The 26,812-nt window shown below is 36.3% G+C and overlaps 5 protein-coding genes across 5 annotated transcripts; 2 read left to right on the plus strand and 3 right to left on the minus strand.

Annotated features, from left to right (window-relative positions):
• Positions 1-13: 13 nt before the first annotated feature.
• LOC106129450 (cyclic GMP-AMP synthase-like receptor) lies at positions 14-2,893 on the minus strand. Its single transcript, XM_013328014.2, has 2 exons — positions 2,762-2,893; positions 14-1,218 (listed from the first exon to the last, which is right to left on the minus strand). Exon 2 carries the CDS (start codon positions 1,212-1,214, stop codon positions 30-32), a length of 1,185 nt encoding a protein of 394 aa, XP_013183468.2. The 5' UTR covers positions 1,215-1,218; positions 2,762-2,893; the 3' UTR covers positions 14-29.
• Positions 2,771-4,710, minus strand: LOC106129451 (general transcription factor 3C polypeptide 6-like). Its single transcript, XM_013328015.2, has 3 exons — positions 4,095-4,710; positions 3,575-3,739; positions 2,771-2,953 (listed from the first exon to the last, which is right to left on the minus strand). Exons 1-3 carry the CDS (start codon positions 4,243-4,245, stop codon positions 2,784-2,786), a joined length of 486 nt encoding a protein of 161 aa, XP_013183469.2. The 5' UTR covers positions 4,246-4,710; the 3' UTR covers positions 2,771-2,783.
• Positions 4,711-6,278: 1,568 nt separating this feature from the next.
• Positions 6,279-7,122, plus strand: LOC106129358 (endothelial differentiation-related factor 1 homolog). Its single transcript, XM_013327892.2, has one exon. The coding sequence runs from the start codon at positions 6,453-6,455 to the stop codon at positions 6,891-6,893; it is 441 nt and encodes a 146-aa protein (XP_013183346.1). The 5' UTR covers positions 6,279-6,452; the 3' UTR covers positions 6,894-7,122.
• A 146-nt stretch (positions 7,123-7,268) lies between these two features.
• LOC106129330 (probable nucleoporin Nup54) lies at positions 7,269-21,031 on the plus strand. Its single transcript, XM_013327860.2, has 13 exons — positions 7,269-8,085; positions 8,178-8,291; positions 8,720-8,818; positions 9,456-9,700; positions 10,511-10,655; positions 11,242-11,398; positions 11,483-11,591; positions 13,264-13,447; positions 13,715-13,803; positions 14,255-14,422; positions 14,985-15,104; positions 19,642-19,729; positions 20,385-21,031. The coding sequence occupies exons 1-13, from the start codon at positions 8,022-8,024 to the stop codon at positions 20,516-20,518; spliced, it is 1,716 nt and encodes a 571-aa protein (XP_013183314.2). The 5' UTR covers positions 7,269-8,021; the 3' UTR covers positions 20,519-21,031.
• A 1,248-nt stretch (positions 21,032-22,279) lies between these two features.
• On the minus strand, positions 22,280-24,042 carry LOC106129347 (zinc finger protein GLIS3). The gene is made up of 4 exons (XM_013327879.2): positions 23,851-24,042; positions 23,525-23,745; positions 23,222-23,369; positions 22,280-23,039 (listed from the first exon to the last, which is right to left on the minus strand). The coding sequence occupies exons 1-4, from the start codon at positions 23,977-23,979 to the stop codon at positions 22,308-22,310; spliced, it is 1,230 nt and encodes a 409-aa protein (XP_013183333.1). The 5' UTR covers positions 23,980-24,042; the 3' UTR covers positions 22,280-22,307.
• Between the last annotated feature and the right edge of the window lie 2,770 nt (positions 24,043-26,812).

Genomic DNA, 26,812 nt, shown 5'->3' on the forward strand with positions numbered 1-26,812 from the left:
GTAAAGGGTTAGATAAATAGGACCATTTATTAATTTACATTGAAAGGTTTGACTGTAAAATATTTAAATATAATGGAGGGATTGTGATATTTCTTTTGATCTATATCGTTAATAATATGGCTCAATTTATTAGACCAATTTATACAAGTTTCATGTTTAAGTTTTTCAAGCAGGTTATTCTCAGAGCACCAATAATTTTTTATTTCTTTTGAGGCCAAGTGATCTCTTAGTTTCTTAAGCATATAAATAACTAAATCTGACAAAGACTTCATCCAGAATTCGTCATTTTGGGATCTTGCTTCCCATAAAAATAATGATTTTATGTAATAACTTGCCAATTTATGAAACCTTTGAGTATCGCGTAAAAGTTTAATGAGTTTTAAAGCACTCTTAAAATTGTTTTGTTTTTTCATGCATGCCCGTTCTTGAAATGGAAATGTTAATCTCCATAAATATTCGTCTCGTGTTGGTTTAGGAACGATGAAATATCGACTGTTATATTCGAATTCTTCTCGGTGAAAATTGACAGCAGAATTTAAACATTTTATTTTGGTTTTCGATTTTTTCCCACTTGGTAAATCAAATGCGAACGTCGGTACCAAATCAACATCAATAATATTGGTATTTTTATATATAGTGATCGTATTTGCTGGTCCAGACATTTTCGCAGTAAGTTCGTAGATTATATTTTTTACTTTTAGTACGTGTCGTCCATTTGAAATAGGTAGTTTACTGAATGCTGAATCGACTACACTTTGCATCCAAGATCTAAATTTCACAACAGATAATCGATGAGTACTATCACACCAGAGTTCGGTCTTCGTAAATCCTTTTTTGGAGGTCGTTGTAGATTTACATAACCTCCGGAATTCGGATGGCAATATCACATTTGTGTAATCATATTCAGTTTTCGTGCAATCCAATTTTATATTACTGTAATTGATAGGCAATTTTAAAATAACGTTGATGTCAAATTCGGTAGGATGTCCTACTCGTAATCCGTCATAGTAGCTGCCTAAATAATCTAGTCTCGGTTTCATACTATCAAATAATGGATCACACTCTCGCATTATTTTTAATATTTCAGCGAGAACAGTTCGTAGGACAAGGTTGTTTCTTTTTGATTCTCTTTTATTGATTTTAACGTAATCATGGTTAATTTGCAAGAAAACTTCTTCTATATTTTTAAATTGCTTTTTCTTGGTAGTTTTCATTTTCCTGAAACAAATATTAACTAAAAATTTTATCTTTTTCCCTTTATTCTGAAGTATGTCTAAAATTTAAAGGTAGGTATGTAGTAGATTTGGCGTGAATGAACTTATCCTAACGTTGTATCTTTATAGATATGGACATTTGCCGGTGTAATTAAAGGCAAGGCGTCAACCGCAGTTTGCGTAGCACGGTTACCCTACGACTAAGATTACCGACATCCTACACCAATTTTAATCCCACTCTTTCACTGTACAAGCTGTCCGTTTATGAAATGCTCTCCCTGTCGATGTAAGCCCAGACTATTGATAGTTTCAAAAGTCTCGTTTGGCCTTATTATCTTTCTACTCTATCCTAAGTTTTAACATAATTATGTATTTTTGTGTATTTATATGTATTATATGTATATGGGTATATATTCTGTGTGAATTGTATTATGTTTAAACATTAATCTTGCTCTGCGCCAACGCCAATCTCCTGTTTAGTTTCTTTCCACCCAAATGTTGACTGGAAGAGATTGCATTAGCGATAAGTCCAAATTTGTATGTTTTACTCTTATGGTGCAATAAAGAGTTTTATCTATCTACGCATTAATAACGTATGGAACGTTCCCCTGCGTTTGTTTTTAATGGAACTTTATTTGTTACAACTTATCCAAATAAGTTGTCGTAATTTAACTTGTAGTTAGGATATATACACAAACAAAATGACTTTTGTACTGTTAATGTTCGTCCTTCACCAAAATAACACTCACATATGTATAACGTGATCTATTTAGAACAACAATTCAATTGACATGATAATAGCTGTATAGGAAATGACTTTTTTTATTGAGATAATGCTTGTGATGTGACGGATGTAGCTTGACTTGTTTCAGAGGAAATAGTGTCAATCCCCACTTAAGAGCTGCTGGCAAATGTTCGTGAAATCTAATCATCATATTATAAATATATATTTTAATAATGTAATTGACCGATGTCTGTACTTCGAAATGATGCCAATCGACACAGGGATCTTTATTAGCCATACATGCATACATCGTCTAGTCTAGTCTTTTCCCTTACGGGGTAAACAGAGCCAACAGTGTACTTAATCGATTCGCCCACTCTCTTTTACTCGCCCACTATTTTTTATGTTTTATAAGAGACTGGTAAAGAATGTCCAATGGCATAAGGTTCGCCTTTTGTACATTTTATTTTGTGCAATAGTTTTAAATAAATAAATAAACAGTTTCGAAAATACTGAAAGGATACATTCAGTAGGCTTTTGTTCGTCACGCAATAGATCATTAATATTGATTTTTTGGCACAATATTTTTCACATACCGTTGCCGATATATCGATAGTTGACCTCGGAAATCATATACAATATCGATAGTCTTATCAAATACTATTGATTTTACTCAACTATCGATAGCGGACTATCGACCGGCAACACTACTTACAGACGGCAGTTACAATTTTTTTATACCTATAAGGACTAAGTCCTTATAGCCAATGATGAAATGAATGAATGGATAAGGAAAATAATAAAAAGTGTGTGTATTGCCTACCTGACTTACCTAGGTAAAAATTTTAGGATGATTTTAACACTTCAGTTTCTGTATCAGGCAATTTTAGTTGAGCTTCAGCTTTCTCTAATTTAAATTCATCTCTAAATTTTTCCTGAGCAGCTTCTAAATTACTGAAGCTTACAACTTCAACAGCACTGTCATGTTCAATAGAGTCACATTGAATATCTTGGTCTGTAATGACAACCAGAAGACATAAGGTTCATTCTGCAAACATAGTCTGCAGAATCTAATGTGTTCATTATTAATTTGTAAATATTATTACAGATAAAAATGATAATCTAATAAATAAGTAATCAATTATTACTCTAAGGCTAGTTTTTGTTATCTATAGTTAACTAGGGGTGCACATATTTAGCGCCAGTCACAAGAGAGTACAGGTCAACCTGTGCGAAATAGCTCCATCTACAAAAACAGGTTCTTGTAAATTCAATGTGAGCTATATTATTTAGCAAGATAAATTTCAAGAAGATTGGTTCAAAGATAATGCATGAAGAAGTTACAAACAAATAATTCTTATTACTTTCACATTCATAATTAAGAACACCCTTACTAGAGCTTTGCATGTATGATACATACTCTTTGTCCTCTTTGTTCTCCACCAACTAACTACATATATATATATATATAGTGTGGAAAAGGTTAGAGGACTAAGTATTTATCATATTTACATATATGCCAACTTTCATAGCAAATAGTTCAGCGGTTTTGATATGAAATCAAACAGAAATAAACTCTCCTATTTATAATATTAGTATGGATGTTACTATGAATATAAAAGTTGATCAAGTGCACCTTCTTTTGCTGTTACATAAGCTTGTTTCATCTCCAGAAGTTTTCTTGTTTTGGTTACATATTTCAAGTTTTTCTTTGGCAGTCTATCTAACAGTGGATCTTCACTTTGTGCAGATAAATCTTCTTCAAAGAACATATAGGTCCCCAATGCATTTTCATATTCCCCTAAAACACAAAAACACTTTAAATTAAAAAGGTTTTAATACTTAGTTAAGTCCTATGCACCTATATATAATAAAACCATGAAGTTGCCTAAGATACAATGTTGTACTTGCAACTTCAGAGCAATAATGCTTATGGTAGAGGGCTTCTGGGCCTTAATCCACAGGTTAATGATATACAGAGACTATAAAATTTATAAATTTAGTTTTTGTTAATTATTTAGGGATTTTTTTATTTTTGGACAATCAACTTTTACCAGTCTTTGGCATGATGAGAACCAAATATGCAAATATTTTTGCCCAAACAAAAATAACATTTCTTAAAGGATGATTGGATTGTTGTGGCATGTGGTTATTACCAGTGAAAAATGTGTCATCCATTTGAATAATTGGATTGCTTTCATTTATACCCAGCACATGTATACTCCTAAAATGATTCACGTCAATACTATCATCAAAAGCGGCGTACAGTAGAATTTCTTCTTCAGCGTCAGAAGTGTTCGCGCTCATTTTAAAAAAAAAAAGAACTCAAAATCTCACTGTAATAAATATGCCACTTAAGTACCTACATTAAAAACTCAATGATAGTTTTGAGACTACGTTTATGATGGATTCAAAAATAAAAGGACTTGTCGGCCCTTGCTGTATTCGTTCCCAAGCCAGATTATAAGATTTACTGTCCATAGTTTTGTTTTCAAATAAAACGTTACGCCACGCAGCGACAAAATTTTCAACAGTTTCTTATGAGTTAAATTAAAATAAAAGATATATCAATGACACAAGTGCTTGATATGAAGTTTGTGGTTATCAATAGCACAGCTTTCATCGCAGATTAATTTATGCAGCAAACGCCATCAATACTTTATGTTAACACTTAATTCCATAATTCACGTCGTATTAAACAAGGAATAACAAAAACAATGTAACCACATACATATACAAGATATGAATGTAACGTAACCCAACCCACGGAGAACTCACGTCACGTACTTAACTGACGTGACATAACCTACCCAATTTTGGTTTTGTCAACATTTTCTTAATGTCAAGGAGCGCAAGGCAAGGGGACAAGCAAGGAGCTTAAATTAAAAATATCAGACATCTCTATCTCCAAGTCGTCGCCCAAAATCATTTCCTGAGTAAAATTTAAATTTCGTTTTATATTTTCTTTGACAGTCGAATTAAACAGTTTTATTGAATAAAGTTGACAAAATGTGATTAGTACAATTTCTAAACTATATACTAATAATAAATCTACCTAATTAAAATAAAGTTTAATTCCTAAACTAAAATCACGCCTTTTTCCCGGAGGGGTAGGTAGAGACTACATCTTCCCATTTGCCACGATCTCTGCATACTTCCTTCGGTTCATCCACATTCATACTTCCCTTGATGCAAGCTCGGCGGTTTCGGGTATTCTTGACCCTTTGCCATGACGCCCTTAATTTGATCTAGATACATTCGTCTAGGCCTTCCCACTCCGGCCTTTCCCTCCACACTCTCCTTTTATATTTGCGTAGTCAACCTGCTTTCATTCATCCTCTCCACACGACCAAACCATCTTAACGTTAACATACCTTTTTCTATCCCTGTAACTACATCTTCTTTCACATCACAATATTCCCTTTTCATACTGGGTGCGGAGACAATGATATTTTTCCCGGGTATCCGCTGCCGCTCCAGTCTCCCTTCTGGTCGCTGGTAGATAGTCTTTGCCAGTATAATAAATGCCAATAATATGACATTCTAAAGCTGGCATAAATATTAAAAAATCCCGGCACCAATAGATAAAAGAATAGGACCACTCCATCTCTTCCCCATGGGTGTCGTAAAAGTCGACGATATGCTTATAAACTTATGATTCTTCTTTTAGGCGACGGGCTAGCAACCTGTCACAATATGAATCTTGATTCTATCGTTAAGACGTTAAGCTGGCCTTTGGTCTTTTCGAGACTGTTGGCTCTGACTTCCCCGCAAGGGATATAGACGTGATTATACATACATACATAAAATCACGCCTCTTTTCCAGAGGGGTAGGCAGAGACTACCTCTTTCCACTTGCCACGATCTCTGCATATTTCCTTCGCTTCATTCACATTCATAATTCTCTTCATGCAAGCTCGGCGGTTTCGAGTACTTTTGACCTGACCCTTTATGATTATACATATGTACATATAATTGGAAAAAACTAACATACTGTGCGGACCCCAAGTAGAAAGTGGGAAAAGTTAACGACAAAGTTTGGTTTCCGGCATTTTAGAATCGAACCGCTCAATCTCTTTCTCAGGGATGTCGTATAATTCGATTGGTATCATAAATTGGGTTCGGGCTAATAAACTTGGGATTCTAAAGTCTGAGAAAAGATCAGCATTGAGCACACCTCAATACTTTTTTAATCTTTTTTTAAATAAGGGACTTTTGTCTTTATGACATGTCAGTCCCATTTTAAGGTTTGCGAAATCGCGACGCGATACCAAGGATCGTGATATTAATGATCAATGTAATGACATAGAATGTCAATGTCAAATTTTCAATCCTGTTGTCAACAGAAAAGAAGACAGATTGATTTTCTTTTCTTTTGATTGAATTCTCGGATTGAGGACATTCGACAGAGACCACAAAACAGAAAAAGAGCAAATTTTCTATACATTGAGCGGAACGTTTAGTGATTCATCTCGTAATTTATCATACCAGTGACACAAAAATACCTCGTTAAAATGTCCGACTGGGACACAGTAACAATACTTCGCAAAAAACCCCCAAAGGCATCTGCCTTGAAGACTGAACAGGCTGTTAATGCTGCACGCCGACAAGGATTACCAGTCGATACCCAGCAAAAATACGGTGCAGGAACGAATAAACAACATGTAACAACAAAAAACACGGCGAAGCTGGACCGAGAGACTGAAGAATTGCGACATGAGAAAGTGCCGTTAGATCTAGGGAAACTTATAATGCAAGGTCGACAAGCAAAAGGCATGAGCCAGAAAGATTTAGCTACAAAAATATGTGAAAAACCGCAAATTGTAAATGATTATGAGGCTGGTCGTGGTATTCCAAATAATATAGTATTGGGCAAGATAGAAAGAGCAATTGGGATAAAACTACGAGGAAAAGAAAGAGGCCAACCACTACAGCCTCCTGGAGGAAAGAAATAGCGGATTCCCTGGGAGGCGAAGACTTATTCCGATTGATTTATTGCATAATATTTTATTTCATTTTGCTATTGAAGTGTTAAAATTGTGTAATGTAAAAATAACATGCTGGAAAATGATGTAAGCAAATGTTTTTTTTCTCTGGAATGTTCCGTTGTGTTACCATTGTGAAAAATCAAAAAATTCAATGAAAATGGATGTGATATGCAATAAACAACATAGTTATTACATACATTTTTCGTTTGAATTAAATGTCTCTTTAATGTTGAATATGCTCGAAAAATAGATACGCTTTTTGTTTGCTAGGTTAACTTCCCCCGTTTTCGCCTCATTTTTAATTCGACGGGATTCTGACAGCTGTCAATTTTTGACACTTGAGAGTTCTCCAAAGAAATGTAAGTTCAGGGATGACAAAATTTTATTGGGATTTTTAAATCGATCCGGATCGTTGGCGGATGTATCGATTTTTTCTAGATTGTATTTATAATGAAAAAATAAATACATTATATGAAATGAAGATAAAAATCATAACTGGGCTCTCACCAGTAAAATCAGCTTTTTTGTTCAGGGAATTTGCTAATAATAATCATTTTATTACTGTATCAGAGTCAGCTCAGGTGTGAAATAAGCATTTTTTTTTTCAAAATGTTTGCTTGCAATGCTTCATAAATAGGGATAGGCTTACAAACTTGGGATTATTTTTAAGGCGATGGGCTAGCAACCTGTCACTATTTGAATCTCAATTCTATCATTAAGCCAAATAGCTGAACGTGGCCATTCAGTCTTTTCAAAACTGTTGGCTCGTGACCACGTATGTATGTATGCTTCATAAATAAACTTTTAAATAAATCGAAAGACGATTTTCAAGGGTGAAGCATTGATTTCCTGGATCGATTCAGAACTGCATATATGATTGATTTAAGAAATCGATCTTTTGGGACAGAAAAATCGACTCTTCGATTAATCGATCTCCGATCACATCCCTAGTTTTCTCAATCAAGCAAAGAACAATTCTTTTAGGTTAATATTTTTGTATAAATGAAAATAAAAATGTTTTTATTTCTCTAGTACTAAAGTTTGATTGGATAAATTTAAATATTTTACATACCTTGAAAAATTTAAAGCTTAGGAATGTCGTTTTCATTTGGAGCCAATCTTTCTACACAAAGTACAGGGTTTGGATCTGCCGCCAAACGTAAGTTTTTAACTCCTGTTGTTTTAATGAATGTTTGTTATTCAAGTAGTTATAGTTAAATCATATAAATTTTAAAACTTTTGGTTTTACAGCTTCTTTTTCATTTGGAAGTACAAACACTGCCACCACTAGTACTGCTGGTTTTGGGGGATTTGGTACCAGTACCACTTCGTCGGGCTTTGGTAGTTTTGCACCAACAAGTACAGGTATTTCAAAAGTAATGTTTATTAAATGTAGGTCAAAGATACTTTATAATAAATATTTATATAGATAAGCATCCAAGCCAATGAGGTAATGTTTCTTGTTAAGCTCTGGCCTGGATTTGAACCCGGACCCAACTGTGTCACAGACAAGTTTACTATTGCTTTATCACAGAGGCTTGCAGAAATTAAATTATGTACACAACAATAGGTGACAACAATGTTCATTAAGTTCATATTTAGGGATGTAGGTGATTTGAATATTGTCTGTTACAATATATGTCACAATATTTAAATGTAAATGTTAAGATTCATGCAGGTTATAATCTTTGTTGAAACCATCAAAACTCTTAGTTAACAAAAGTGTCAGCTAATTTGTCATTTTTAGAAATAGAATGTAATCCCGTTTTTAACAGTTCTTTTTTGTTGTCCAGCTACTCCATTTGGCGGACTAGGCACAACCCCAGCTTCAACTGCTCCATCTCTATTTGGTGGGACGGGGTTTGGTGCAACTGCTGCTAAGCCTTCTACAGGTATGTGTATAAGAATTCCTAGAGCACCTTTATTTAATTTGGTGTCAGTGTGTCCATTTTTTTATGTACATTTATATTTCTAAGTAGAAGAAGTATTTCAATCTGTAATATCTTGGCGTCTTGACATTTTGATAGACTAGAGGGATGCAGGGAATCAGATCCCTCAAAAAAATAAGGTGCACCCTGAACTCCTCTCTAGGCCTCCCTAGAGAGTAGCCCAGGGTGGAGGAGAGGGTCAACAAACATCAGAAAGAAGAAGAAATCTGAATATATATTTTGAAAACAATTTACATGTTATATCACTATTGCCGTAGGTACATTTCTTCAGTGCGCTTGCCAGACATGTACATTTGATCAACTTTGCGGGATGAGCTATCATGGAGAGTAGAAAACATAAAAGTTAATTACTTTTATGCCAAATTTGAAGTGTAGACCCAGTGATATGGTTCAGGGTGCGCCTTATTTTTTTTGAGGGATCTGATTTATCCTATTGTCTTGAGCTTATTTAAGACTTAACTTTCTAGATTCCATAAAGATAAAGATATGTGTTATAACAAATACGGCATATATATTTCAAACAAGTGTATTATAGTAAAATAATTTATGATGTAACTTGCATTGTTCAAATTTATTTCAGGCTTTGGTACTGGAGGGTTTGGTACCAATACATTTGGAACAGGAACTTCTACATTTGGAAGTGCTGCACCAACATTTGGCACTAATACCCTTGGTGCTAATACATTTGGAGCAACTGGGGGAAGTTCATTGTTCAGTGGAGGCACTACATTCGGGTCAACTTTTGGATCTAAGCCAGCTACAACTGGATTTGGTGGATTCGGTACTGGCCTTGGAACTACAACTGCCTTTGGACAACCTCAACAGGTTTGTTAATGAGAATGTGTATCAAAAATAGAAAATAAAATATACTGATTTATCTACCTGCTTCAGCTGTTTGTCCCTGTAACTCAGGCTTAAAAAGTTCATTTCATTATAAGGTGATAAATATTATTCAAATATAACTTTTAAGTTTTAAAACTAAAAGATTATTACAAAAGCAGTACACATAACTAATTCCTATACTATATTTACTATAAGTATAACTCTATTCCTATATGATAATAGTTAAAAGGGCCCAATAGTGGGTTTTCTGACGTCATAGATTTTTATTTTAGCCAAGACCTCCATAGGTTCTTTTCTATACTTGTTTTAAAGTTTAAACACATTAAGCCAGTGAAGGCCAACAAATGGTTCTTTTTGCGGTCATAGGTTTTGATTGGATGGCTTAGCAAACGAAAACGCTTACATATGACGACAAACGGTCGTGCCGTGAGTGCCAATGTGTGCTGGTATGGTTGGTACTCGGCTTTAGTAGCTATTTATAGGTTACTAGATGGTGCAAAGGTGTTTGAATTTGTATAGAACCCGGCAACAATAGAAAAATAAAAGAAAAAGCGATGGACTCTTTTCCATGGATGTCGTTAAAGGCGACTAAGGGATAGGCCTATAAACTTGGAATTCTTTCTTTAAACGATGGGCTAGCAACCTGTCACTATTTGAATCTCAATTCTATCATTACACCAAACAGCTGAACACGGCCTATCAGTCTTTTCCAGGCTCTGTCTACGCCGAAAGGGATATAGATGGGATTATATGTATGTATGTGCTTCAAGAATTTGTATTGTTCACATTTAGCAACAAGCTCAACAGCCGCAACAGCAAGGTCCAACTAATGCGCACGAGGCACTGGTGGCTGCTGTCTTCAACTGTAACGTATTTGGTGACGAGAGGGACCAAGTGTTGGCCAAATGGAACTTGCTGCAAGCACAGTGGGGGACAGGTGGGACTGTTACATTATTTTCTTGTTACTCAATGTCTTTATAATAAGCACTGTTTATAATCTACAAGCTTTTGCCCGCAGCTTCGCCAGTGCAAATTTAGCGCTGCCTACAAATGAATAGTACAGGTTTTCGGAAATTCTATGCGAACTATAGTTTTTACCGGGTTCAAAGTAACCCTATATATGGTTCGATAGATAATGCATGAAGAGGTAACAACCTTAGGACTAGCTTTTGACTGCGACTTTGTTTGCGTGGTTTTTTTTCGCAATAAAGCCTATGTTCTTTCTCAGGGTCAACTCTATCTCCATACCAAATGTGATTAAATTCGGTTCAGTGGTTTAAGCGTCAAAGCGTAGCAGGCAGATAAAGTTATATTTAGTACAAAGGCGCTACTTATTTCCATTAAAATAAATTTATTTTTAGTTTAAGTCTTATGCTATGCTTATCTATAAATATTTAAATAAAATAAAGTTACTTTCGTTTTTATATTATTAGTAAGGAAGTAGGAATAAACAAAGAAATATCATAAATGCGATATGGGTTATTGTAAATAGGAGGGTTAATTAGAATATTGTCATGTTACAGGACAGGCTTATTACAGCCGTAATGCACCTGCTTTGGAGTTAAATGAACAGAATCCACTATGCCGGTTCAAAGCTGTTGGCTACTCCAGAATAAGTGGGCAAGAAGATAAGGATGGTCTTGTGTCTTTGCAGTTCAACAAGCCTGAACAGGAAATAAAGTAAGAAGGAATTATATAAATTTAATGGTTGATAGGAAATCACGACGACAAATTTCTAACCAAGTTTTTATTATTTGTTTTCAGAACCAATCAGCAAGGTTTGACAACCTCCTTGTCCAGCTTACTTGGTAACAAACCCAATTTAGCAGTCAATATTGAATCCATGAAGGCCATTTCAGAGGATAAGACACAGGTATCTAGATCGAAATTATAATGTTATCATATATGTACAGGTACTACAAAGAATTACAACGTCGCTATCTAGTGCCAGTTACTATCAAAAAGGTGGGAAGGTTATAATTCGATTAATTGTACTTAGTACAGAAAGGTACCACTCTAGACGCTCCAGTTGTAACACACAGCAAATATTGTCAAAGTTCCTCTAGTACTACCTTCTTACAAAAGTAAAACGGGAACCCCCTACTCATCGGTTTTTACATGATAGTGTACAGATCATTACAGGCTTCAATGTATAACTTGATCTAGAATTATGTAGGTACTAGATTCACAGATAAGAACAAACAACATACATACATACATAAACTCACGCCTCTTTCCCGGAGGGGTAGGCAGAGACTACCTCTTTCCACTTGCCACGATCCCTGCATACTTCCTTTGCTTCATCCACATTCATAACTCTCTTCATGCAAGCTCGGCGGTTTCGGGCACTTTTGACCTGACCCTTCACCAGGACGTCCTTAATTTGATCAAGATATGTTCGTCTAGGTCTTCCCACCCCGACCTTTCCCTCCACACTCTCCTTGTATATCTGCTTAGTCAACCTGTTTTCATTCATCCTCTCCACATGACCGAACCATCTCAACATACCCTTTTCTATTCCTGTAACTACATCTTCTTTCACATCACAACATTCCCTTATCACGCTGTTCCTTATCCGGTCACTCAATTTCACACCCAACATACTCCTTAACGCTCTCATTTCCACTGCATTTATTCTGCTTTCGTGCTTCTTTTGCCATACCCAACTTTCACTCCCATACATTAATGTCGGGACCAACACGCTCCTGTGCACAGCCAGTCGAGCCTTTTTGGATAGTTTCTGACTGCTCATAAAGGCATGCAAAGCTCCATTCACCATGTTCCCCGCGTTCACTCTCCTTTCAATATCACTATCACACTTGCCATCTGATGTAAACTTTGATCCTAGATATACAAACTCTTTCACTTGCTCAACTTTTTCTCCTCCAATCAAAATATTACATGCTGTCATTTCTTTCTCCATTTCAAAAACCAGTGTTTTAGTTTTACTTACGTTCACTTTCATTCCTTTCTCTTTTAAAGCTTCATGCATACAGTTTACCATCTCCTGTAACTCCTCCGCTGATGACGCCAGTATAACCTGATCGTCGGCATAGAGCAGACATTTGACGAGTAATTCATTCATCCTTAATCCACTTTCAGACTCTTTCAAATCTGTCAAACAACTATCCATAAATAGGTTGAACAGCCACGGTGACGCAACACATCCCTGTCTAACACCTTAACAAGAACACAACCTTAAGAACAAACAAAACAAAAAATATCTTTATTTTCGTACGACATTTCCTCACAAAGCCATACAGCCTGAACGTGGCCTCTCAGTATTTTTAAGACTAGCTGACATTCCAACATTTTGACATTCTGACTAGCTAACAGAATTCCTTATATGACTTATAGGATATAGACGTGAGCATGTATGTCATTTTACGTATAAATTCCATTCAAAGATCGATCTTAGAGTATTGCAATAAAGTATACATTTCTCAATTATAAAACTGCAACTCAAAGTCGTCGACGGACACGGTCGTCTGAAATTTCTTTTATAGCAGGATTGTGAGTCTATAAATGTACGTCTATTGTTACAGGTGATAATATACGTAGTTGACAAGAACGCGAACGGGTCTCGCATATCGGCGAGCGAGCTGTCGAACTTCCTGAACTCGGGGGCCGCCCGCACGTCCCTCTCCGGGGCCGGCTGCTCCGCCGTGGCGCCCGTCACGGCGCCCTCGCAGCAGATGCTCAAGCAGTACTTGCAGACTCCGCCGCCTGGTATATACACAGACACACAAACACACGCGCACAAGCGCACACACCCCTCACTCCGCACACACATGACTCAGCGAGTGGTAAACTTCCTGAACACGGAAGCACAAAGTATACTTTAACCAGGTTACTCATGAGTTATTTTTGTGCCTGGTGTCATCAAAATTTTCCTATGTGATATTGAATTTATTAGATTCGTAATGAAATTGCAAATATTGCATCACTTTTTTTTATAGGTTGAATAATATTGAGTTGTTTTTGTTCTGTGTTCAGGTATGGACATGAGACTGTGGAAGCAAGCTCAAGCAGACAACCCAGATCCTGAAAACTACATTCCAGTACCCATCATCGGATTCACACAGGTACCTAATTTTTTTCTGCCGTAAGTAACCGGGGCGACTGCCGGGAGGAAGTATAATCCTCCCGGCAGTCGCCCCGGTTACTTTTTCACCTCTTTAAAGAGGGGCTCGGAGTGCGTCCTTTGGCCTTGATCTTAGATTTGGTAGGTGAAGTTTATACACGAAGCCACATCCGTCTAAGCTCCGCAACCTAACTGGGAACTTATATTTGATCGTGGAAAAAGTTGCACAAAATGAATGCTCCCTTTCCCTTAATCTACAACCATGAGCTAGAGATGAAGTGGCCCTATTCTTAAATGTCGGCAACCACACGGCTATCGATGTATGATAGAGGTTAAGGTTTAAGGAATCTACTTGCATTAGACCAATATTAACTTACTTCGAGGCTAACTCGAACTGTTTAATCTGTCTCGTATATACAATATATTTATTAGTGTTTTGCCCGTATCGCCAGATCAAGTTCCGCGCTCGCTGCCAGTCGGAGGAGGCGGGCCTGCAGGCGCGCTGGCTGGCGGCGTGCGCGGACGAGCTGGGCTCGCTGCGCACGCGCCGCGCCGCCGCCGCCGCGCGCCTGGCGCACCTCGCCGCCACGCTGCACGCGCGCAAGCACCTCACGCTGCAGGTCACGCTCACATCGCCCCCTCACTTGCAAGCTGCCTTCAAAGAGAATGCGCCGATTCGGTCTTTAGCATTCGCTAGATTGCGAACACTCATGCTCGGCTACTAACAGAGTCAACAACCCACAGTTATAAATCATTAACTGTAGTATAAACATTTTGAATTAAAAACTACAGCTCAAATAACATGATAATGACACTGCGCCTCATGCGCACCGTCGTTAAATAGAGTTCCGCTGGCTTTCGTAGTACGTGACGATATAATGGCAAATAATGCGTTCAAAGAAATTGTATTGAACTCTCGAGAAGCAATAATCTTCAATATATAGTGGAAAACGCAATAACAAAGCTTCCACTACCGCCTTAAAATGCCATCCAGTAGTTTCAAAGTGGCATTGTAAATCATAAAATGCGTTGCTCCCATCATACAAACATTGGCATATGAATAGCATCATCTACAAAATATTTAATTGGCAATAATTCCAATTCATCTTTCCAGCCAATTCACATTTCGTGTTGCACCGTTTTTAGGCACCATTTGAATTTTTTTTTCATTTTTTTATCTAGGTGATAGCTCGTCAGGAGCAGAAAGGCAGAGTAGGGGCAGCCCTAACCCCGGAAGAGGAAGCCACGCGTGCGCGACTACATTCGCTGGCTGAGCAGTTGGCAGCACCTCCGCTATACAACGTGAGTTATATATACCCCATATGCCTGTTGCCCACACGCAGATAAGGGATTTCGACTTGCTACGATCTATGCATTTTTTTCGCTTCCTCCACTCTTATTATTTTTATACATTCTTGACGATTGCGAGTACTCCAACAACTGCCTTTTTAAGACATCGCGTTTGGTCACTAAAAATTAGATGAGGTCAAATATTGTACTGCACAACTCAATGTTTACACATTTATGCCAATAGGTGAGGGTTTTTGTTATCAATGTCATCAGTACCAAATACTAAAAGAAGAAAATTCGTTATATTAAACATTTAAAAACGTCAAACGTTGTGTCGTAGGTCGGATGGAGAAAATGTGGTAATTTATGTGTGTGTGTTTTAGTTAGTAACATTTGATTTCAATTTACCTGATGGTAATGCCTATTTTCCCTTGTATTAAAAATCTATAAAGTTTTAGATATCTAGGAACAGGGAAGCGGGGATTGAATTACATATCCTGGATAGTTTGCATAATAAAAGATTTGGCTAATTGAAAGGTGTTCAGTTGGAATCCATGACGTCTGCATTACGCCATGACGTCCGTTTATGGAATGAAATGAATGTTTGAAACGGATTTCGGCTTAAAGCGATACTCCACTGATTGCACGTAAACGACATAATCACGAAAATTCTGAAGGGCAAACAGAAAGTTTGATACCGTGTGAACAGTAAGGATTTTTAATTCCATCGCAACAGATGTTCGACATGTATTTTGTACATCTTCTTTCCTTGTCATTTAATTATCATCAACTTTCGGGCTCAAGATTTTTGAAATGTTTTGTAATGTGTTGTTTTAGTGAAGTAGAAATAAGAATACCAATAATACCTAAATCAAGATTTTAACAGATTATAAAACCAATAAAGGGCCTATCGATAGCTTTAACTCTACTATCGAAATCCTACCGATAGATTTTGGATAGATCAACGATAGTGGACTATGTGACATTCATTTAATTTTGACTATTGGGTCTGTTTACCAATAAAAAACTATGGAATCGAATGTGAAGTATTTTTTATAGATTGATTCACCCGTTTTAGATAGTACTTCATATTTTTGGGGATAGTAGTTTATATAAATTCAAACACTTATAAAAAATGTCGTATACTTGTTGGTATATTTATAAGTATAGCAATAATGCTCGTGTGCGTCGCGTATTAGTGCTTAAAATAATATATCGTCCCACTCACTAGACACAATTAGTCAGCAGATCGTTATTATCAGAGATAGCTAGCCGACGACCTTGTCTAAAACACTCGCCCTTCGCGTGATAGTTATCTCTCGTAACCTTATCATTAGACGGACCTAAAATGTAGGTAGTCTGACACTCGTAAAGATTATACTAATTTGGCGGTGAAGGGATGACGTCTAGTCTAGGTTGTGCCGGCGAAATTACACTTTGGACATCATTAAGAACGGTATCATTCTCGTCGATGACGATCGATATTGTATTTATCGAAATATATTAGGAATTAGTAACTTATCATATGCCATTAGAGTACCTCGGCAATAAAAGTAAGACCTTCTCTTCTTATCCTATGCATCCTAAGCCGTTGAGATTGTGTCTAAACTGAAATGACTAACAGTAAATGATTTTAAAAATTGCATTAAACAAAATGAAAGTAATTTATAAAGATGAATGCGTTATAGTGGTCGCTAATCCGACAACACACGTGTATCAGCGTAAAGACGAAGTAATTTTTTTTCCTGATTTATTAATTCAAATTTTTTATATCCTTCTAAACACGCTAAACACACACAAAGGATTTGTGTCCACGTTGCCCATTAGGATCAACAAAAATATCTGAATACTCAATATTAAGATATCGTCAGGAGAAAGAACACGAACAAGACTGAAAACAATATACTATATTCTGATTTATTTGGCAATATGGCATTTTCAAACTATTGCATTCAGTTTTACTGCAACTGTAGTGCAGCTTTGTATGTTAGTAGATTAAGATTCGCATTCAATTTAATTTGTTCAATGATTGAAAAAAAGCGGAAACCATAAAAGCGTTTTCCTCGCAGCTTATACAGTGTACATATTGGTTTGATATTAGTATTGAATTGGTGGAATAGTTATTTTGGGTATCATTGAAGCCCTCAAGGATGTTTTTTTTTCACATTTTCCATTATTTCTTCGCTCCTTATAGTATACGTTGCAGCGTGATGTTATATAGCCTAAAGTCTTCGTCGATAAATGATCTATTCAACACAAAAATAATTTTTCAATTCGAACCAGTAGTTCCTCAGATTAGTGCGTTCAAACAAACAAACTCTTCATTTTTATAATATTAGTATTGATTATAGTATAACTTAATGTAATAATTTTATTTTAAAGAATATAACATTTTGCGACAAAATATACATAAAAGTACATAAAAAATAAATCGGTAAATATTCTGGAGAGATCACAATCACGTCGTGTTGTAATAATAAAAATAAATATTTGAAAGTAATACGTGTAAAATATACACCAGCGATCTATCACGGTAACAACACGTTACGTTTATCAGAATTTTATTACATTCTCTGTTTCTCAACTTATCTACCATAATCCTTCCAAAAGTTTGATATCGCGGGCTGCACGTCTGTTATAAGCTGGTTATAACCGGTTTCGTGTGTGTGATTGGAACACACTATGTACACATAACTTGCCATGATCGGGACGAGTGGGCATCGTTACATATTTTATAGATAACTTCACCCAATATTAATGTTCTAAGTCCCGGTCTAAGGATCGGGCGAATTCATTACTAAATTACCTTGAGAACTAAATTTCCCTTTCATTTCAAGTAATTGGAAAGAAAGTTAAGGTATTACTTGGCATAAACTTAAAAATATTTGAATTTAGACTTCTAATTATCTATATCTTAGCTTACTACTTTTTGGTTTCAAGTGTAAATTTTTCTGTATACATACATAAATTAATCTGTTTTAACAAATATTCTTGTGTAGGATGAAATTTCAACAATCTTTATTGACACACACTGTTCCAAGTCACTTGATATAACAATTACGTGGAACTTTTCCTAGACGTCTGCCTGCCTAGTGTCTTTGTCTTACAAATCCCGAAGTGAAGATAAATTGCTTTGACATTATATGTATTTGTTAGAGGCAAACATAATTGTAATGCACTGTAATATAATGATACTATGTAGATTTTAATAATTTTGAAATTTGTGAGGAAGTACGGTTACAGATTAAATGTTTACTAAAATAAACGTAAACATTCATACTTCACTACATAATATAAAGGCTATTTGGATTATATTACTCTTTATGTATGGATTATGTACCTGTTTGAAATGTTGGACAGAGGGGTTTCCAGGGCAGGTTTGTAGCAAGAAAATTAAATGCTACCAGTGTGAAGCTGGGTCGCCAGTAGATAAATAAAAGTACCTAATTAATAAGTTTTATTACTTTTACAGCAGAGTCGCGCTGAACTGTGTAGTGTTGTGTATTTTTGTGATTGAATTTTATATTTGAAATTAAATCTATTTGTGTTACCGACTTATGAGAAGTCAATTCGTAATATTATATTTTCCACCGGTTATAAAAAATTATATGTTTGTTACCACTAAACTATATGGCGCTGCAGACTGAATCTCATTAGACACTTGTTATAATTTACAGCTGCAATAACATATTTTGACATATATTTAAAGCTTGTATTTATATATATTTTTGATTAAGTATAAATATATACCGGACAAATTGCTCAGATTGAAGTAGCCTCGCAGTAAGTTCGAAACTAGAGATGCTAACTAAACAATACTCTATAATATAAAGATAAACATTTGAACCCGGGACCTCCAGTGTCACAGACAAGCGCACTACCGCTGCGCCACAGCGGCCGTCAAAATTACTGGAATTTAGTCGGATAACGGTTGCACTAGTTATGTGTATTTATTAGTCCGGTTTAAACTAGTTATTAACTTGTTAATGAATTTGCTTGTGGTTGTAAGAAATAATTTAATACTAACGACCAATCGGGGAATCATTTGGAAATCATTTTTATAAATGAATAATTAACTTTTTATGTACAGTTAGATCTGCAGGTCAACATTTTAAAATTTAATTAATGAACATGGCCTTTCAGTAATTTCAATACTGTTGGCTCTATCTACCTCGCAAGGGACATGGACGTGGTTGTGTGTATGTATGTATTTATTTAAAAATTTATTGCACGTAAATAATGGACCAAGTAAATGTGTGTTCTTATACTATTTATATGCGAAAGTTTTGTAGTATGTTACTCTTTTGGGCAAAACTTATTGAACGTTGCTTATTCGTCAGAATAACGCGTAGGCGCGTACAATATACATGCGAGAAGAGCCGTGGGTGGAACTTAGTTGTAATCTACGTAACTAATTCAGTTTCAAATTTGCTACTGATGTTTAGACTCAGTTTTTTACAATTGAAATGGCCTTGTACATATATTTTAAGAAAATAATGTAATTTTAGATACTTTTACAAAATTAAAATTTCGCCACGTGTTCTTTCAGGGGCGTCTGAATGAGTTACTGTGCGCGGTGAGGTTGCAGCGAAGCGCTAGTGCCGGCACCGCACAGGAGCGCTACCAACTTGATCCAGGTAATTTTCGGAAAGAAAAAAATTAAAATAAAAGTTATGAAAGTTATTTTACATCATGCGTCGTCAAATGCTTGCAGAATATATTATAACACACTTTAGCCTTGTGTTTAGATCTTAAATACAGGTAAGTTTTTTATTTCTATACGTTTCCCGTGGATGTATAAAGGGAGTTAACAGTTTTAAACTTAAACACAATTAGTATCGAGCGTTATTCATTTGCACACTACTGGATGTGGTCATTTTTAGGGGAAAGCAACCGCAAGCGGCAGAAGAATGTTTGAAAAACAAATTAGAAATCATGTGGATCGGCATTAGGCATGAAGACTAATTTTTGTTTTGGAGTTTTTTAATTACGTTTCACATCAATTAAGGCATTGGTGAAATAATCGCATCAATAAACAAAAATCTGCCTTAGTAATAAGGAACCACATAACACATTATTTGGGCGAGTCCAAAACGCCTTTACAAAACGCTACTAAAGTATGACGTCACGCCTGAGTTTCTTGTTCGCGTAATGAACCTTATTTGTTTGGCGTTTTTACTGTTACGCACTTTTCTAGCGTTTATAGGCGGACCATATGTTCTTCCTAGAATGACATGTTGTCACAAAAATCAGGAGGTTGCTGATAATAAATTTTTTTTCGTTTTTATCCAGGTGCACAAGAAGACGTGAAACAGTTCTTAACCCTCCAGCAGAAAGGCATGGCACACCTCATGGAGACTGCGAAGAAGGACTTGGAAGCTCTCAACGTAATCGCAGACGGCATGGCTCGCCTTGTCAGAGCATAGTTAGTTATTTTCTTTTAATATTTCAAGAGTTAGTTGCAGTTTTGGTTTAAGAACCATTTTGTAAACTGTCAATATGTGTATGAGGCGATACCTCTACGCCACAGGTCGCACACATCACACGTCACAAGAATTCAAAGCTTATTTAAGGCCTATCCCTTAGTCGTCTTTTACGACATCCATGAGGAAGAGATGGTGTGGGGAAGTGCCGGGCGGAGAAATAAACGGTAGCTTTTAAAATAAAATAAATTTACTATCGCTAGGATGCTGATACCGAAATAATTAGGTTTGGGACTCTCCGGTTATGTGTACCTGCGGAGGCCCTTACACGTAAAATTGCAGCTATCTCTTATTCTATAAATGAGCTTCAAGACATTGATCTTTACTTGACAGAATTTACCTACATTTTTACTATTAAGTTAATTGTTAGTGCTACGTTTGTTATGAATGATTTTTGTATGATTAAGTTGTAAATTTAAACAATTATACTGAATATAATTAATTATGTAATAACGACTTAGTTTTTTATTTTACTTCTAGTCTTTTGTTGATGACGTTGTTATTTCGGGTGAAATAAATAAGCTCTTTGTTTAGCTGACTGCATCCGTTACTTTGCAACAAAGATAATCACGTATTTGTATGTAATTTTCATTAGATAAAAATATTGTTGACATCGTATGCTTGATGGTATTAATGGATAAAGTAAGTACATATCTGGCAGCACATTGTCGTTCTTTAAATATTTACGACTTACAAGAGTTACCAAAATAGAATATCATGTTAATCGTGCTTATTAATCTTGTTTTATTTTTAGATTGTGTTATTTCACGTTTCATATATATATTCAACATAACAACAAAAAACAAAGCTGTAAAATTTCATGAACATTCTTATTTTCATTTTTTCATATAAGACTCATAGATACAGAATTAAGTTATACCATTCCTTTCAAAAAGATAGACCCAGACAGTAAATCTGCACTTGTGTGATAGCACAAAACAAATATAGTCTAACGTGACTGATAACAATACGAGTTTATCTAATCCAATAGAATTGGACGCTTCATCTATTATTATCCTAACGGGACGTGTCACATTTTCATTTCGATTTTTATTTCAGAGAGAAAAGGTAAATTTATTACTGTAAGTTTGACGATAAATATTTGGTATTTAACATCAACTGAAACTGATGAACTATCGTTGATACTCCATATATACATACATGTAAACACGTCTTTATGCGTTACGGACGGAATGAATCGACCCAACTGTCTTAAACGGACTGAAAGGCCTAATTCAGCTGTATTTTTGATTACACTGGGCCACACTGATTTATACTTTTTTTGTGGCCCAGTACTACACAGTAATAGTAAGACTACAATGCAGTATGAGACGCTAAGAAATAAAAATAAACTTGACCTAAAATGTTATTTATAAAATATTTTTGTTTTCCTTAACAAAGAAGAGATCATTCTCGCCTTGTTTACATTTATTCAAGTTTTTAATCTATAAAATTCCAGTTGCCTTATTGATCTTTGGCATGAATAATATTCCTTTTATTGGGGGAGTTCTTTTTATCACTGGTCTGTCATCATTAAAAATAAAAGTCCCTGATCTTATTGGTAACGTGTCGCGTAGGTAGTTAGGCGGGGACACGTCTTAGTATATTTAGTGATAAGAATGTGCTGAATCTCGACCGTAAATATTTGTCTTCATTCTGTATATTTACCAGAGTAGTGATAAAGTTATGAAATAAAATAATATGCTCTTAAAATTAATTTAATGATTATTAATCAGCTCTTAGTACTTAAATCTAAGGGTAAGTCTGTACGTCTAACTATATTTTCGATGGGTTTGCACTCGCTGCGTTTAGTGCACATTAAATTTAATGGCATTTCTTCCACCTCAAAGGCTAAGTCTTTTCTCTCCTTTATTTCTTGCATTGCGACGTCATGAAACTGAGGCTGCTCCTCATAAGTGAATATCTTCTCGCCGACATTCTGCCTTAATACTGGGTACGGTAAGCTGCTCGTGTAGTAATTTCTATACGCGTGTTCGTACATCTGTGAGTACTCTAAATATGACATTTCGTGTGACGGGACCCTCACGGGGTACAAAGGTTCAAGAGGTCTGACGTATGTGAGAGAGTCGATCATCGGCGTGTATCTTATTGCTGGCGTCTCTGTCAAGGGCAACACAGGGTTGTATGGGGATATGCTGCTTCTAGGAGGGCTGTATGTAATATGCGGGTGTAAAGGTGACGTGGACTCAATCTTGCCGTATGTCGTAAAGCCCTCTCTTGGTGGTGAATATGTCTGCGGACTCGGGGCTTCATCGGAAGACCCTCTTCGTTGGTTCTCTTCAGTGGTAAAGTGTTTGTAAGTCTTGACATGCTTCCTCAAACTGGACGGATCGGTGTATCTTTTGTTGCAGCCAGGGACCTTGCAGCAGTAGGGCTTGTCCACTGTGTGGGTCCGAGTGTGCTTGAAGCGGTCGCTTGAATTGGAATAAGCTTTTCCACAACCCTGTGAACAATAATACATACATTTATTAATAAATTAAGTTCCGTTATGTCATTAAATCGTTTAATGTGCTCGTTAGATGTGAAAACTGGTGTTTACATTAGTGAAATTACAGTTACAACATTTGTAATTGCTATTATTATCATCCGTAAATTATAATTTTTAAGAGATGTTTTACTACTCACCTCATATGGGCAGACATAGGGTTTCTCTCCAGAATGCGACCTGAGGTGAATTTTCAAATTCTCTGCCCTGGAGAAACTTTTGTGGCATTGGTTACAGGTGTGAGGCCGCTCATTTGTGTGCGTTCTCACGTGCACCAACATCTTATATCTGTGAATCAAAGAAAAATTATGTCAATAATAATTCACTGATAAGTGCTCGTACATTCCTAATTTTTACACATTGTCCTGATTCTTAATAATAAATTATATTAAAAATACATGTCTGATTTGTTATCACATATGAAAAACAAATAATATATTTACCTAGCATTAAACCCTTTGTGGGGTCGCGAGCAACCCTTCCACCCGCAGTAGAAGAGCCCATCGCTGTGTGCGTGTGCGTGAGTACGGGCGACGTGCGCGGACAAGCGCGCCACGCTCGGGAACCGCGCCCCGCACCCCCGCCACCCGCACACCCCTTCCATATCACTAGAATCGGCATTGCGTTCTGGGGAAGAACCGCCTGAGGAATCTTCATCTTCCACCTGTTAAACAAAAAAATAAAATAAGTTCTCCAATCATGCCAAAAAAAAATAAAAAAGCCTAGGTATTTATTTACTGTTATTTCAAAATAAATAAAAAATCCGCACCCGTGGAGGCAGTGGAGGGAGGATGAAAGGTCTCGCCAAATAGGGCGCAAATCTTTCTGCAGGCGTCCAGCGCTGCACTCTACACCCCTCGCTGGGCAGCTCAGGTCTCCATTGCGGAAACACCAACATTTTAGCACTATCACTCAAATCGTACTGGTCACCGCGCGTTCGCAACGGACAATGATGGCGGGCGGGCGCCTCGCTTACTTATAAAACATCTCGGAGTGACAACGCGCTGATAAGCGGCCGACTCCCCCGCGAACTTACTGTCTAGACTTTCATCACGTTCTTATGAACATTATTATCGTGGAAGACTGTTTTGCATTATAGTCATAAAAATTTTATTTCGCTTATTTTTCATTTTAATATTGAGTTATGTCGTTAAGGTTGAATTTGCTATGGCAGAGTTGAGCTGAACGTTTATTTTGTGTGGTATAATGTGGAAGCGTTATCACAAGCCGCCTGCTGCGGCCGCTGTCCAGTTATTACCGGTATGATAGGCCGCGGTTCAAAAGGTGACTGATAGTTGCGCTCGGTACAGACTGACCTCTTACTGGTTAGCTTCATGAGTTCTCCTCGGGCCTCGTGGAACGTTTAGTACTTCATTAAGGTTATGTAGTTATTGTTTGCTACCGCGAATATGACGATACACCTTTACCATGTGACAACTGTAACATATGGCCATCTGGGCTATCAACAAGTGTCGTGTTAAAAATCTGTAAATGTTATCAATAAACTGTGTTTGATATCGATTGCCTTCGATTGTACAGCCAAATACAAACTTCAATACACATCTTCATCAAATAATATTTTTTTATAAGTAATTTAAGGGATAGGGGCAGATATTTCTAGCTCTGTATGTCTTAGAATGATCGGCACAGGTCTTCCGGGTAGAAAGGCTTGCCGTAAATACTTTTTTGTCTATATAGGTAAAGACGTGATTGTTTATCACAAATTTTACCTATTACATCCTTTCTCATATTTTTCTATTTTCCAGACAGCATATTTGTATAACTTTTTTGTGTTAGCAAAAAAATTTTAAGTCGTTTCCTTTATCCTTTCCTTTCAAGGGCCAATGTATAACTCACTACCGCTTCATAGATAAATCTGAGTTGTTCCAATCGCACAGTTCGATTATTTATCAATCACACGGAACTTTGGAACTCACCTTCGATGGATAAGAGCTGTTAAAATAGCAACAGCATGTCGTCATACTGTATATCTTTGCAGTAAAGAAAGAGATAAAGTTGCAGATACCTCCTGTAGGGATAATGAAATGCTTTGTTTTCAACAAAACATCTAGAAATTAATTAAGACGATGATAGGCGAACCCAAAGACGTACAAAAAATATAGCTTACGGCATAGAATTAAAAATAATAGTGTCAGATATAAGTTAAGAGTAATTCAAGTAATTTTGATTCAAGAAGAAGAAGAATCTATTACACCAGTAATTATTTAGAAAGTTATTAAAAGAATTTATTAATAGTACGTACCTATACGTAAGTATACTAAATATTAGATTTATTACATTGATTATTGGCGAAAAGATGGAAATATTGGAATGGGGAAAGCAAATATTTACAAGGTTCTTGAACGAATTTATAGAGTTCAGTTATATGGTGATGGACAATTGATTATATCTATACATGTGTTTTGTCTTTGTGGGGAGGCTATTGTACCCATAATCCGAACTCCATTCAGTTTTAGTGGTATCGGTCAAAACCGTTTTCATATTTACTCAAAGGCAATTTAATAGCCTGATAATGTTCAACGTTTCGTGTGGTCACGTGCTTTGAATCGTTTTTTCACAATTTAAATCCATTTATCATCTTAATCTGTCGAGCAGTGAAATAAAACTGTTCTCCTAATATTTGACAAGTAGGTAAGTTATGTTGATATCGTGAAATAATGGGATTATTATTTCTTTGCTTCTGGCTCCTTCTCATTTTTATATATTCCCTTTACTGTCCTCTCCCGATTCCTTCAGTCTAGTTAAAATTTGACAAGACAAAGACGTTGCCACCTTAAAAGTATTGTGAAATTACGAACTTTGTTCAAGGAGTGGCATGATTCAGTGAAATGCTTTGAAATTTTAAACGAATAGCCAGACACTACGTCATTGTCGTAGTCTCCTCAACGCGGATCTAGATGTGATAAGGGCACAATATCGGCGAGAACTGATAAGTAATTGCGCAGTTCAGGTTTAATGCACAGCGATTAGGTTTACCTAAATTACCAGTCGAATAGGCTAGACAGTCATTATAGATAAAATATACGATCTGAAATGATACTTTCAGCCTGTGTAACCTATTCTGCACCACCAATCGGCTTGATTTTTTGATTCTAAAGTGATTGGGAGACAGCTGATTGTAAAAATTTTGCCTATTTTTTGCTGCAAATATCGCGAGCGCACTATCGTGCACGCCTTCTGCCTCAATATGCCGTCAAGTCTCTGGAGCGGAAGTCAGCCAGCAAATAACTAGCTGTCCACAATGACAAGACAGCCGGGTGCAAGAGGGCATATGGAATGCAATGCCATAGTGTCCTCAAAATTCGCCGCTTCGAAGGTTTTAGTTGGGTAACGCCATCGAACACACTACTGTATAAAATATCTCGGCATTATGATAGATAAAAATTTAAATTTCAAAACTCATATAAACCTTTTATCATCTCGCGTTCGTAAACTCATTTTTATGTCTTTAAACAGTTAAGGCACGTTGCAGACGTTAACACTATTAAAATGGTATATTTTGCGTTATGTCAATCTATATTAACGTACTGCATCACCTCATGGGGCGGAGCTGCAAAAACGTACTTTTTGCGAGTTGAAAGAGCCCAAAGGTCTTTACTTAAGGTATCATTATTTAAGCCTTTTAGATTTCCAACTCAAGAACTTTATAAAGTTGCTCATTTATTGACCGTGCGGCAACTGTTTATACTTCACACCGTAATGAAACAACA

This window comes from Amyelois transitella, chromosome 4 (genome assembly GCF_032362555.1).
Source record: "Amyelois transitella isolate CPQ chromosome 4, ilAmyTran1.1, whole genome shotgun sequence".
Classification (NCBI taxonomy): Eukaryota; Metazoa; Arthropoda; class Insecta; order Lepidoptera; family Pyralidae; genus Amyelois; species Amyelois transitella.

Bases quoted from the DNA above. Each gene is read 5' to 3' on its own strand.
- LOC106129450 (XM_013328014.2), bottom strand. From the start codon at position 1,214: ATGAAAACTACCAAGAAAAAGCAATTTAAAAATATAGAAGAAGTTTTC.
- LOC106129451 (XM_013328015.2), bottom strand. From the start codon at position 4,245: ATGAGCGCGAACACTTCTGACGCTGAAGAAGAAATTCTACTGTACGCC. The intron at 3,740-4,094 runs GTAATAACCACA...TTTGTGTTTTAG, and splicing joins GGATGACACATTTTTCACTG to GGGAATATGAAAATGCATTG. The intron at 2,954-3,574 runs GTGCACTTGATC...TTGTCATTACAG, and splicing joins TTATGTAACAGCAAAAGAAG to ACCAAGATATTCAATGTGAC.
- LOC106129358 (XM_013327892.2), top strand. From the start codon at position 6,453: ATGTCCGACTGGGACACAGTAACAATACTTCGCAAAAAACCCCCAAAG.
- LOC106129330 (XM_013327860.2), top strand. From the start codon at position 8,022: ATGTCGTTTTCATTTGGAGCCAATCTTTCTACACAAAGTACAGGGTTT. The intron at 10,656-11,241 runs GTGGGACTGTTA...GTCATGTTACAG, and splicing joins GCAAGCACAGTGGGGGACAG to GACAGGCTTATTACAGCCGT. The intron at 11,399-11,482 runs GTAAGAAGGAAT...ATTTGTTTTCAG, and splicing joins AAGCCTGAACAGGAAATAAA to AACCAATCAGCAAGGTTTGA.
- LOC106129347 (XM_013327879.2), bottom strand. From the start codon at position 23,979: ATGTTGGTGTTTCCGCAATGGAGACCTGAGCTGCCCAGCGAGGGGTGT. The intron at 23,746-23,850 runs GTGCGGATTTTT...TTTGTTTAACAG, and splicing joins TCCCTCCACTGCCTCCACGG to GTGGAAGATGAAGATTCCTC. The intron at 23,040-23,221 runs GTGAGTAGTAAA...TATTGTTCACAG, and splicing joins CCTATGTCTGCCCATATGAG to GGTTGTGGAAAAGCTTATTC.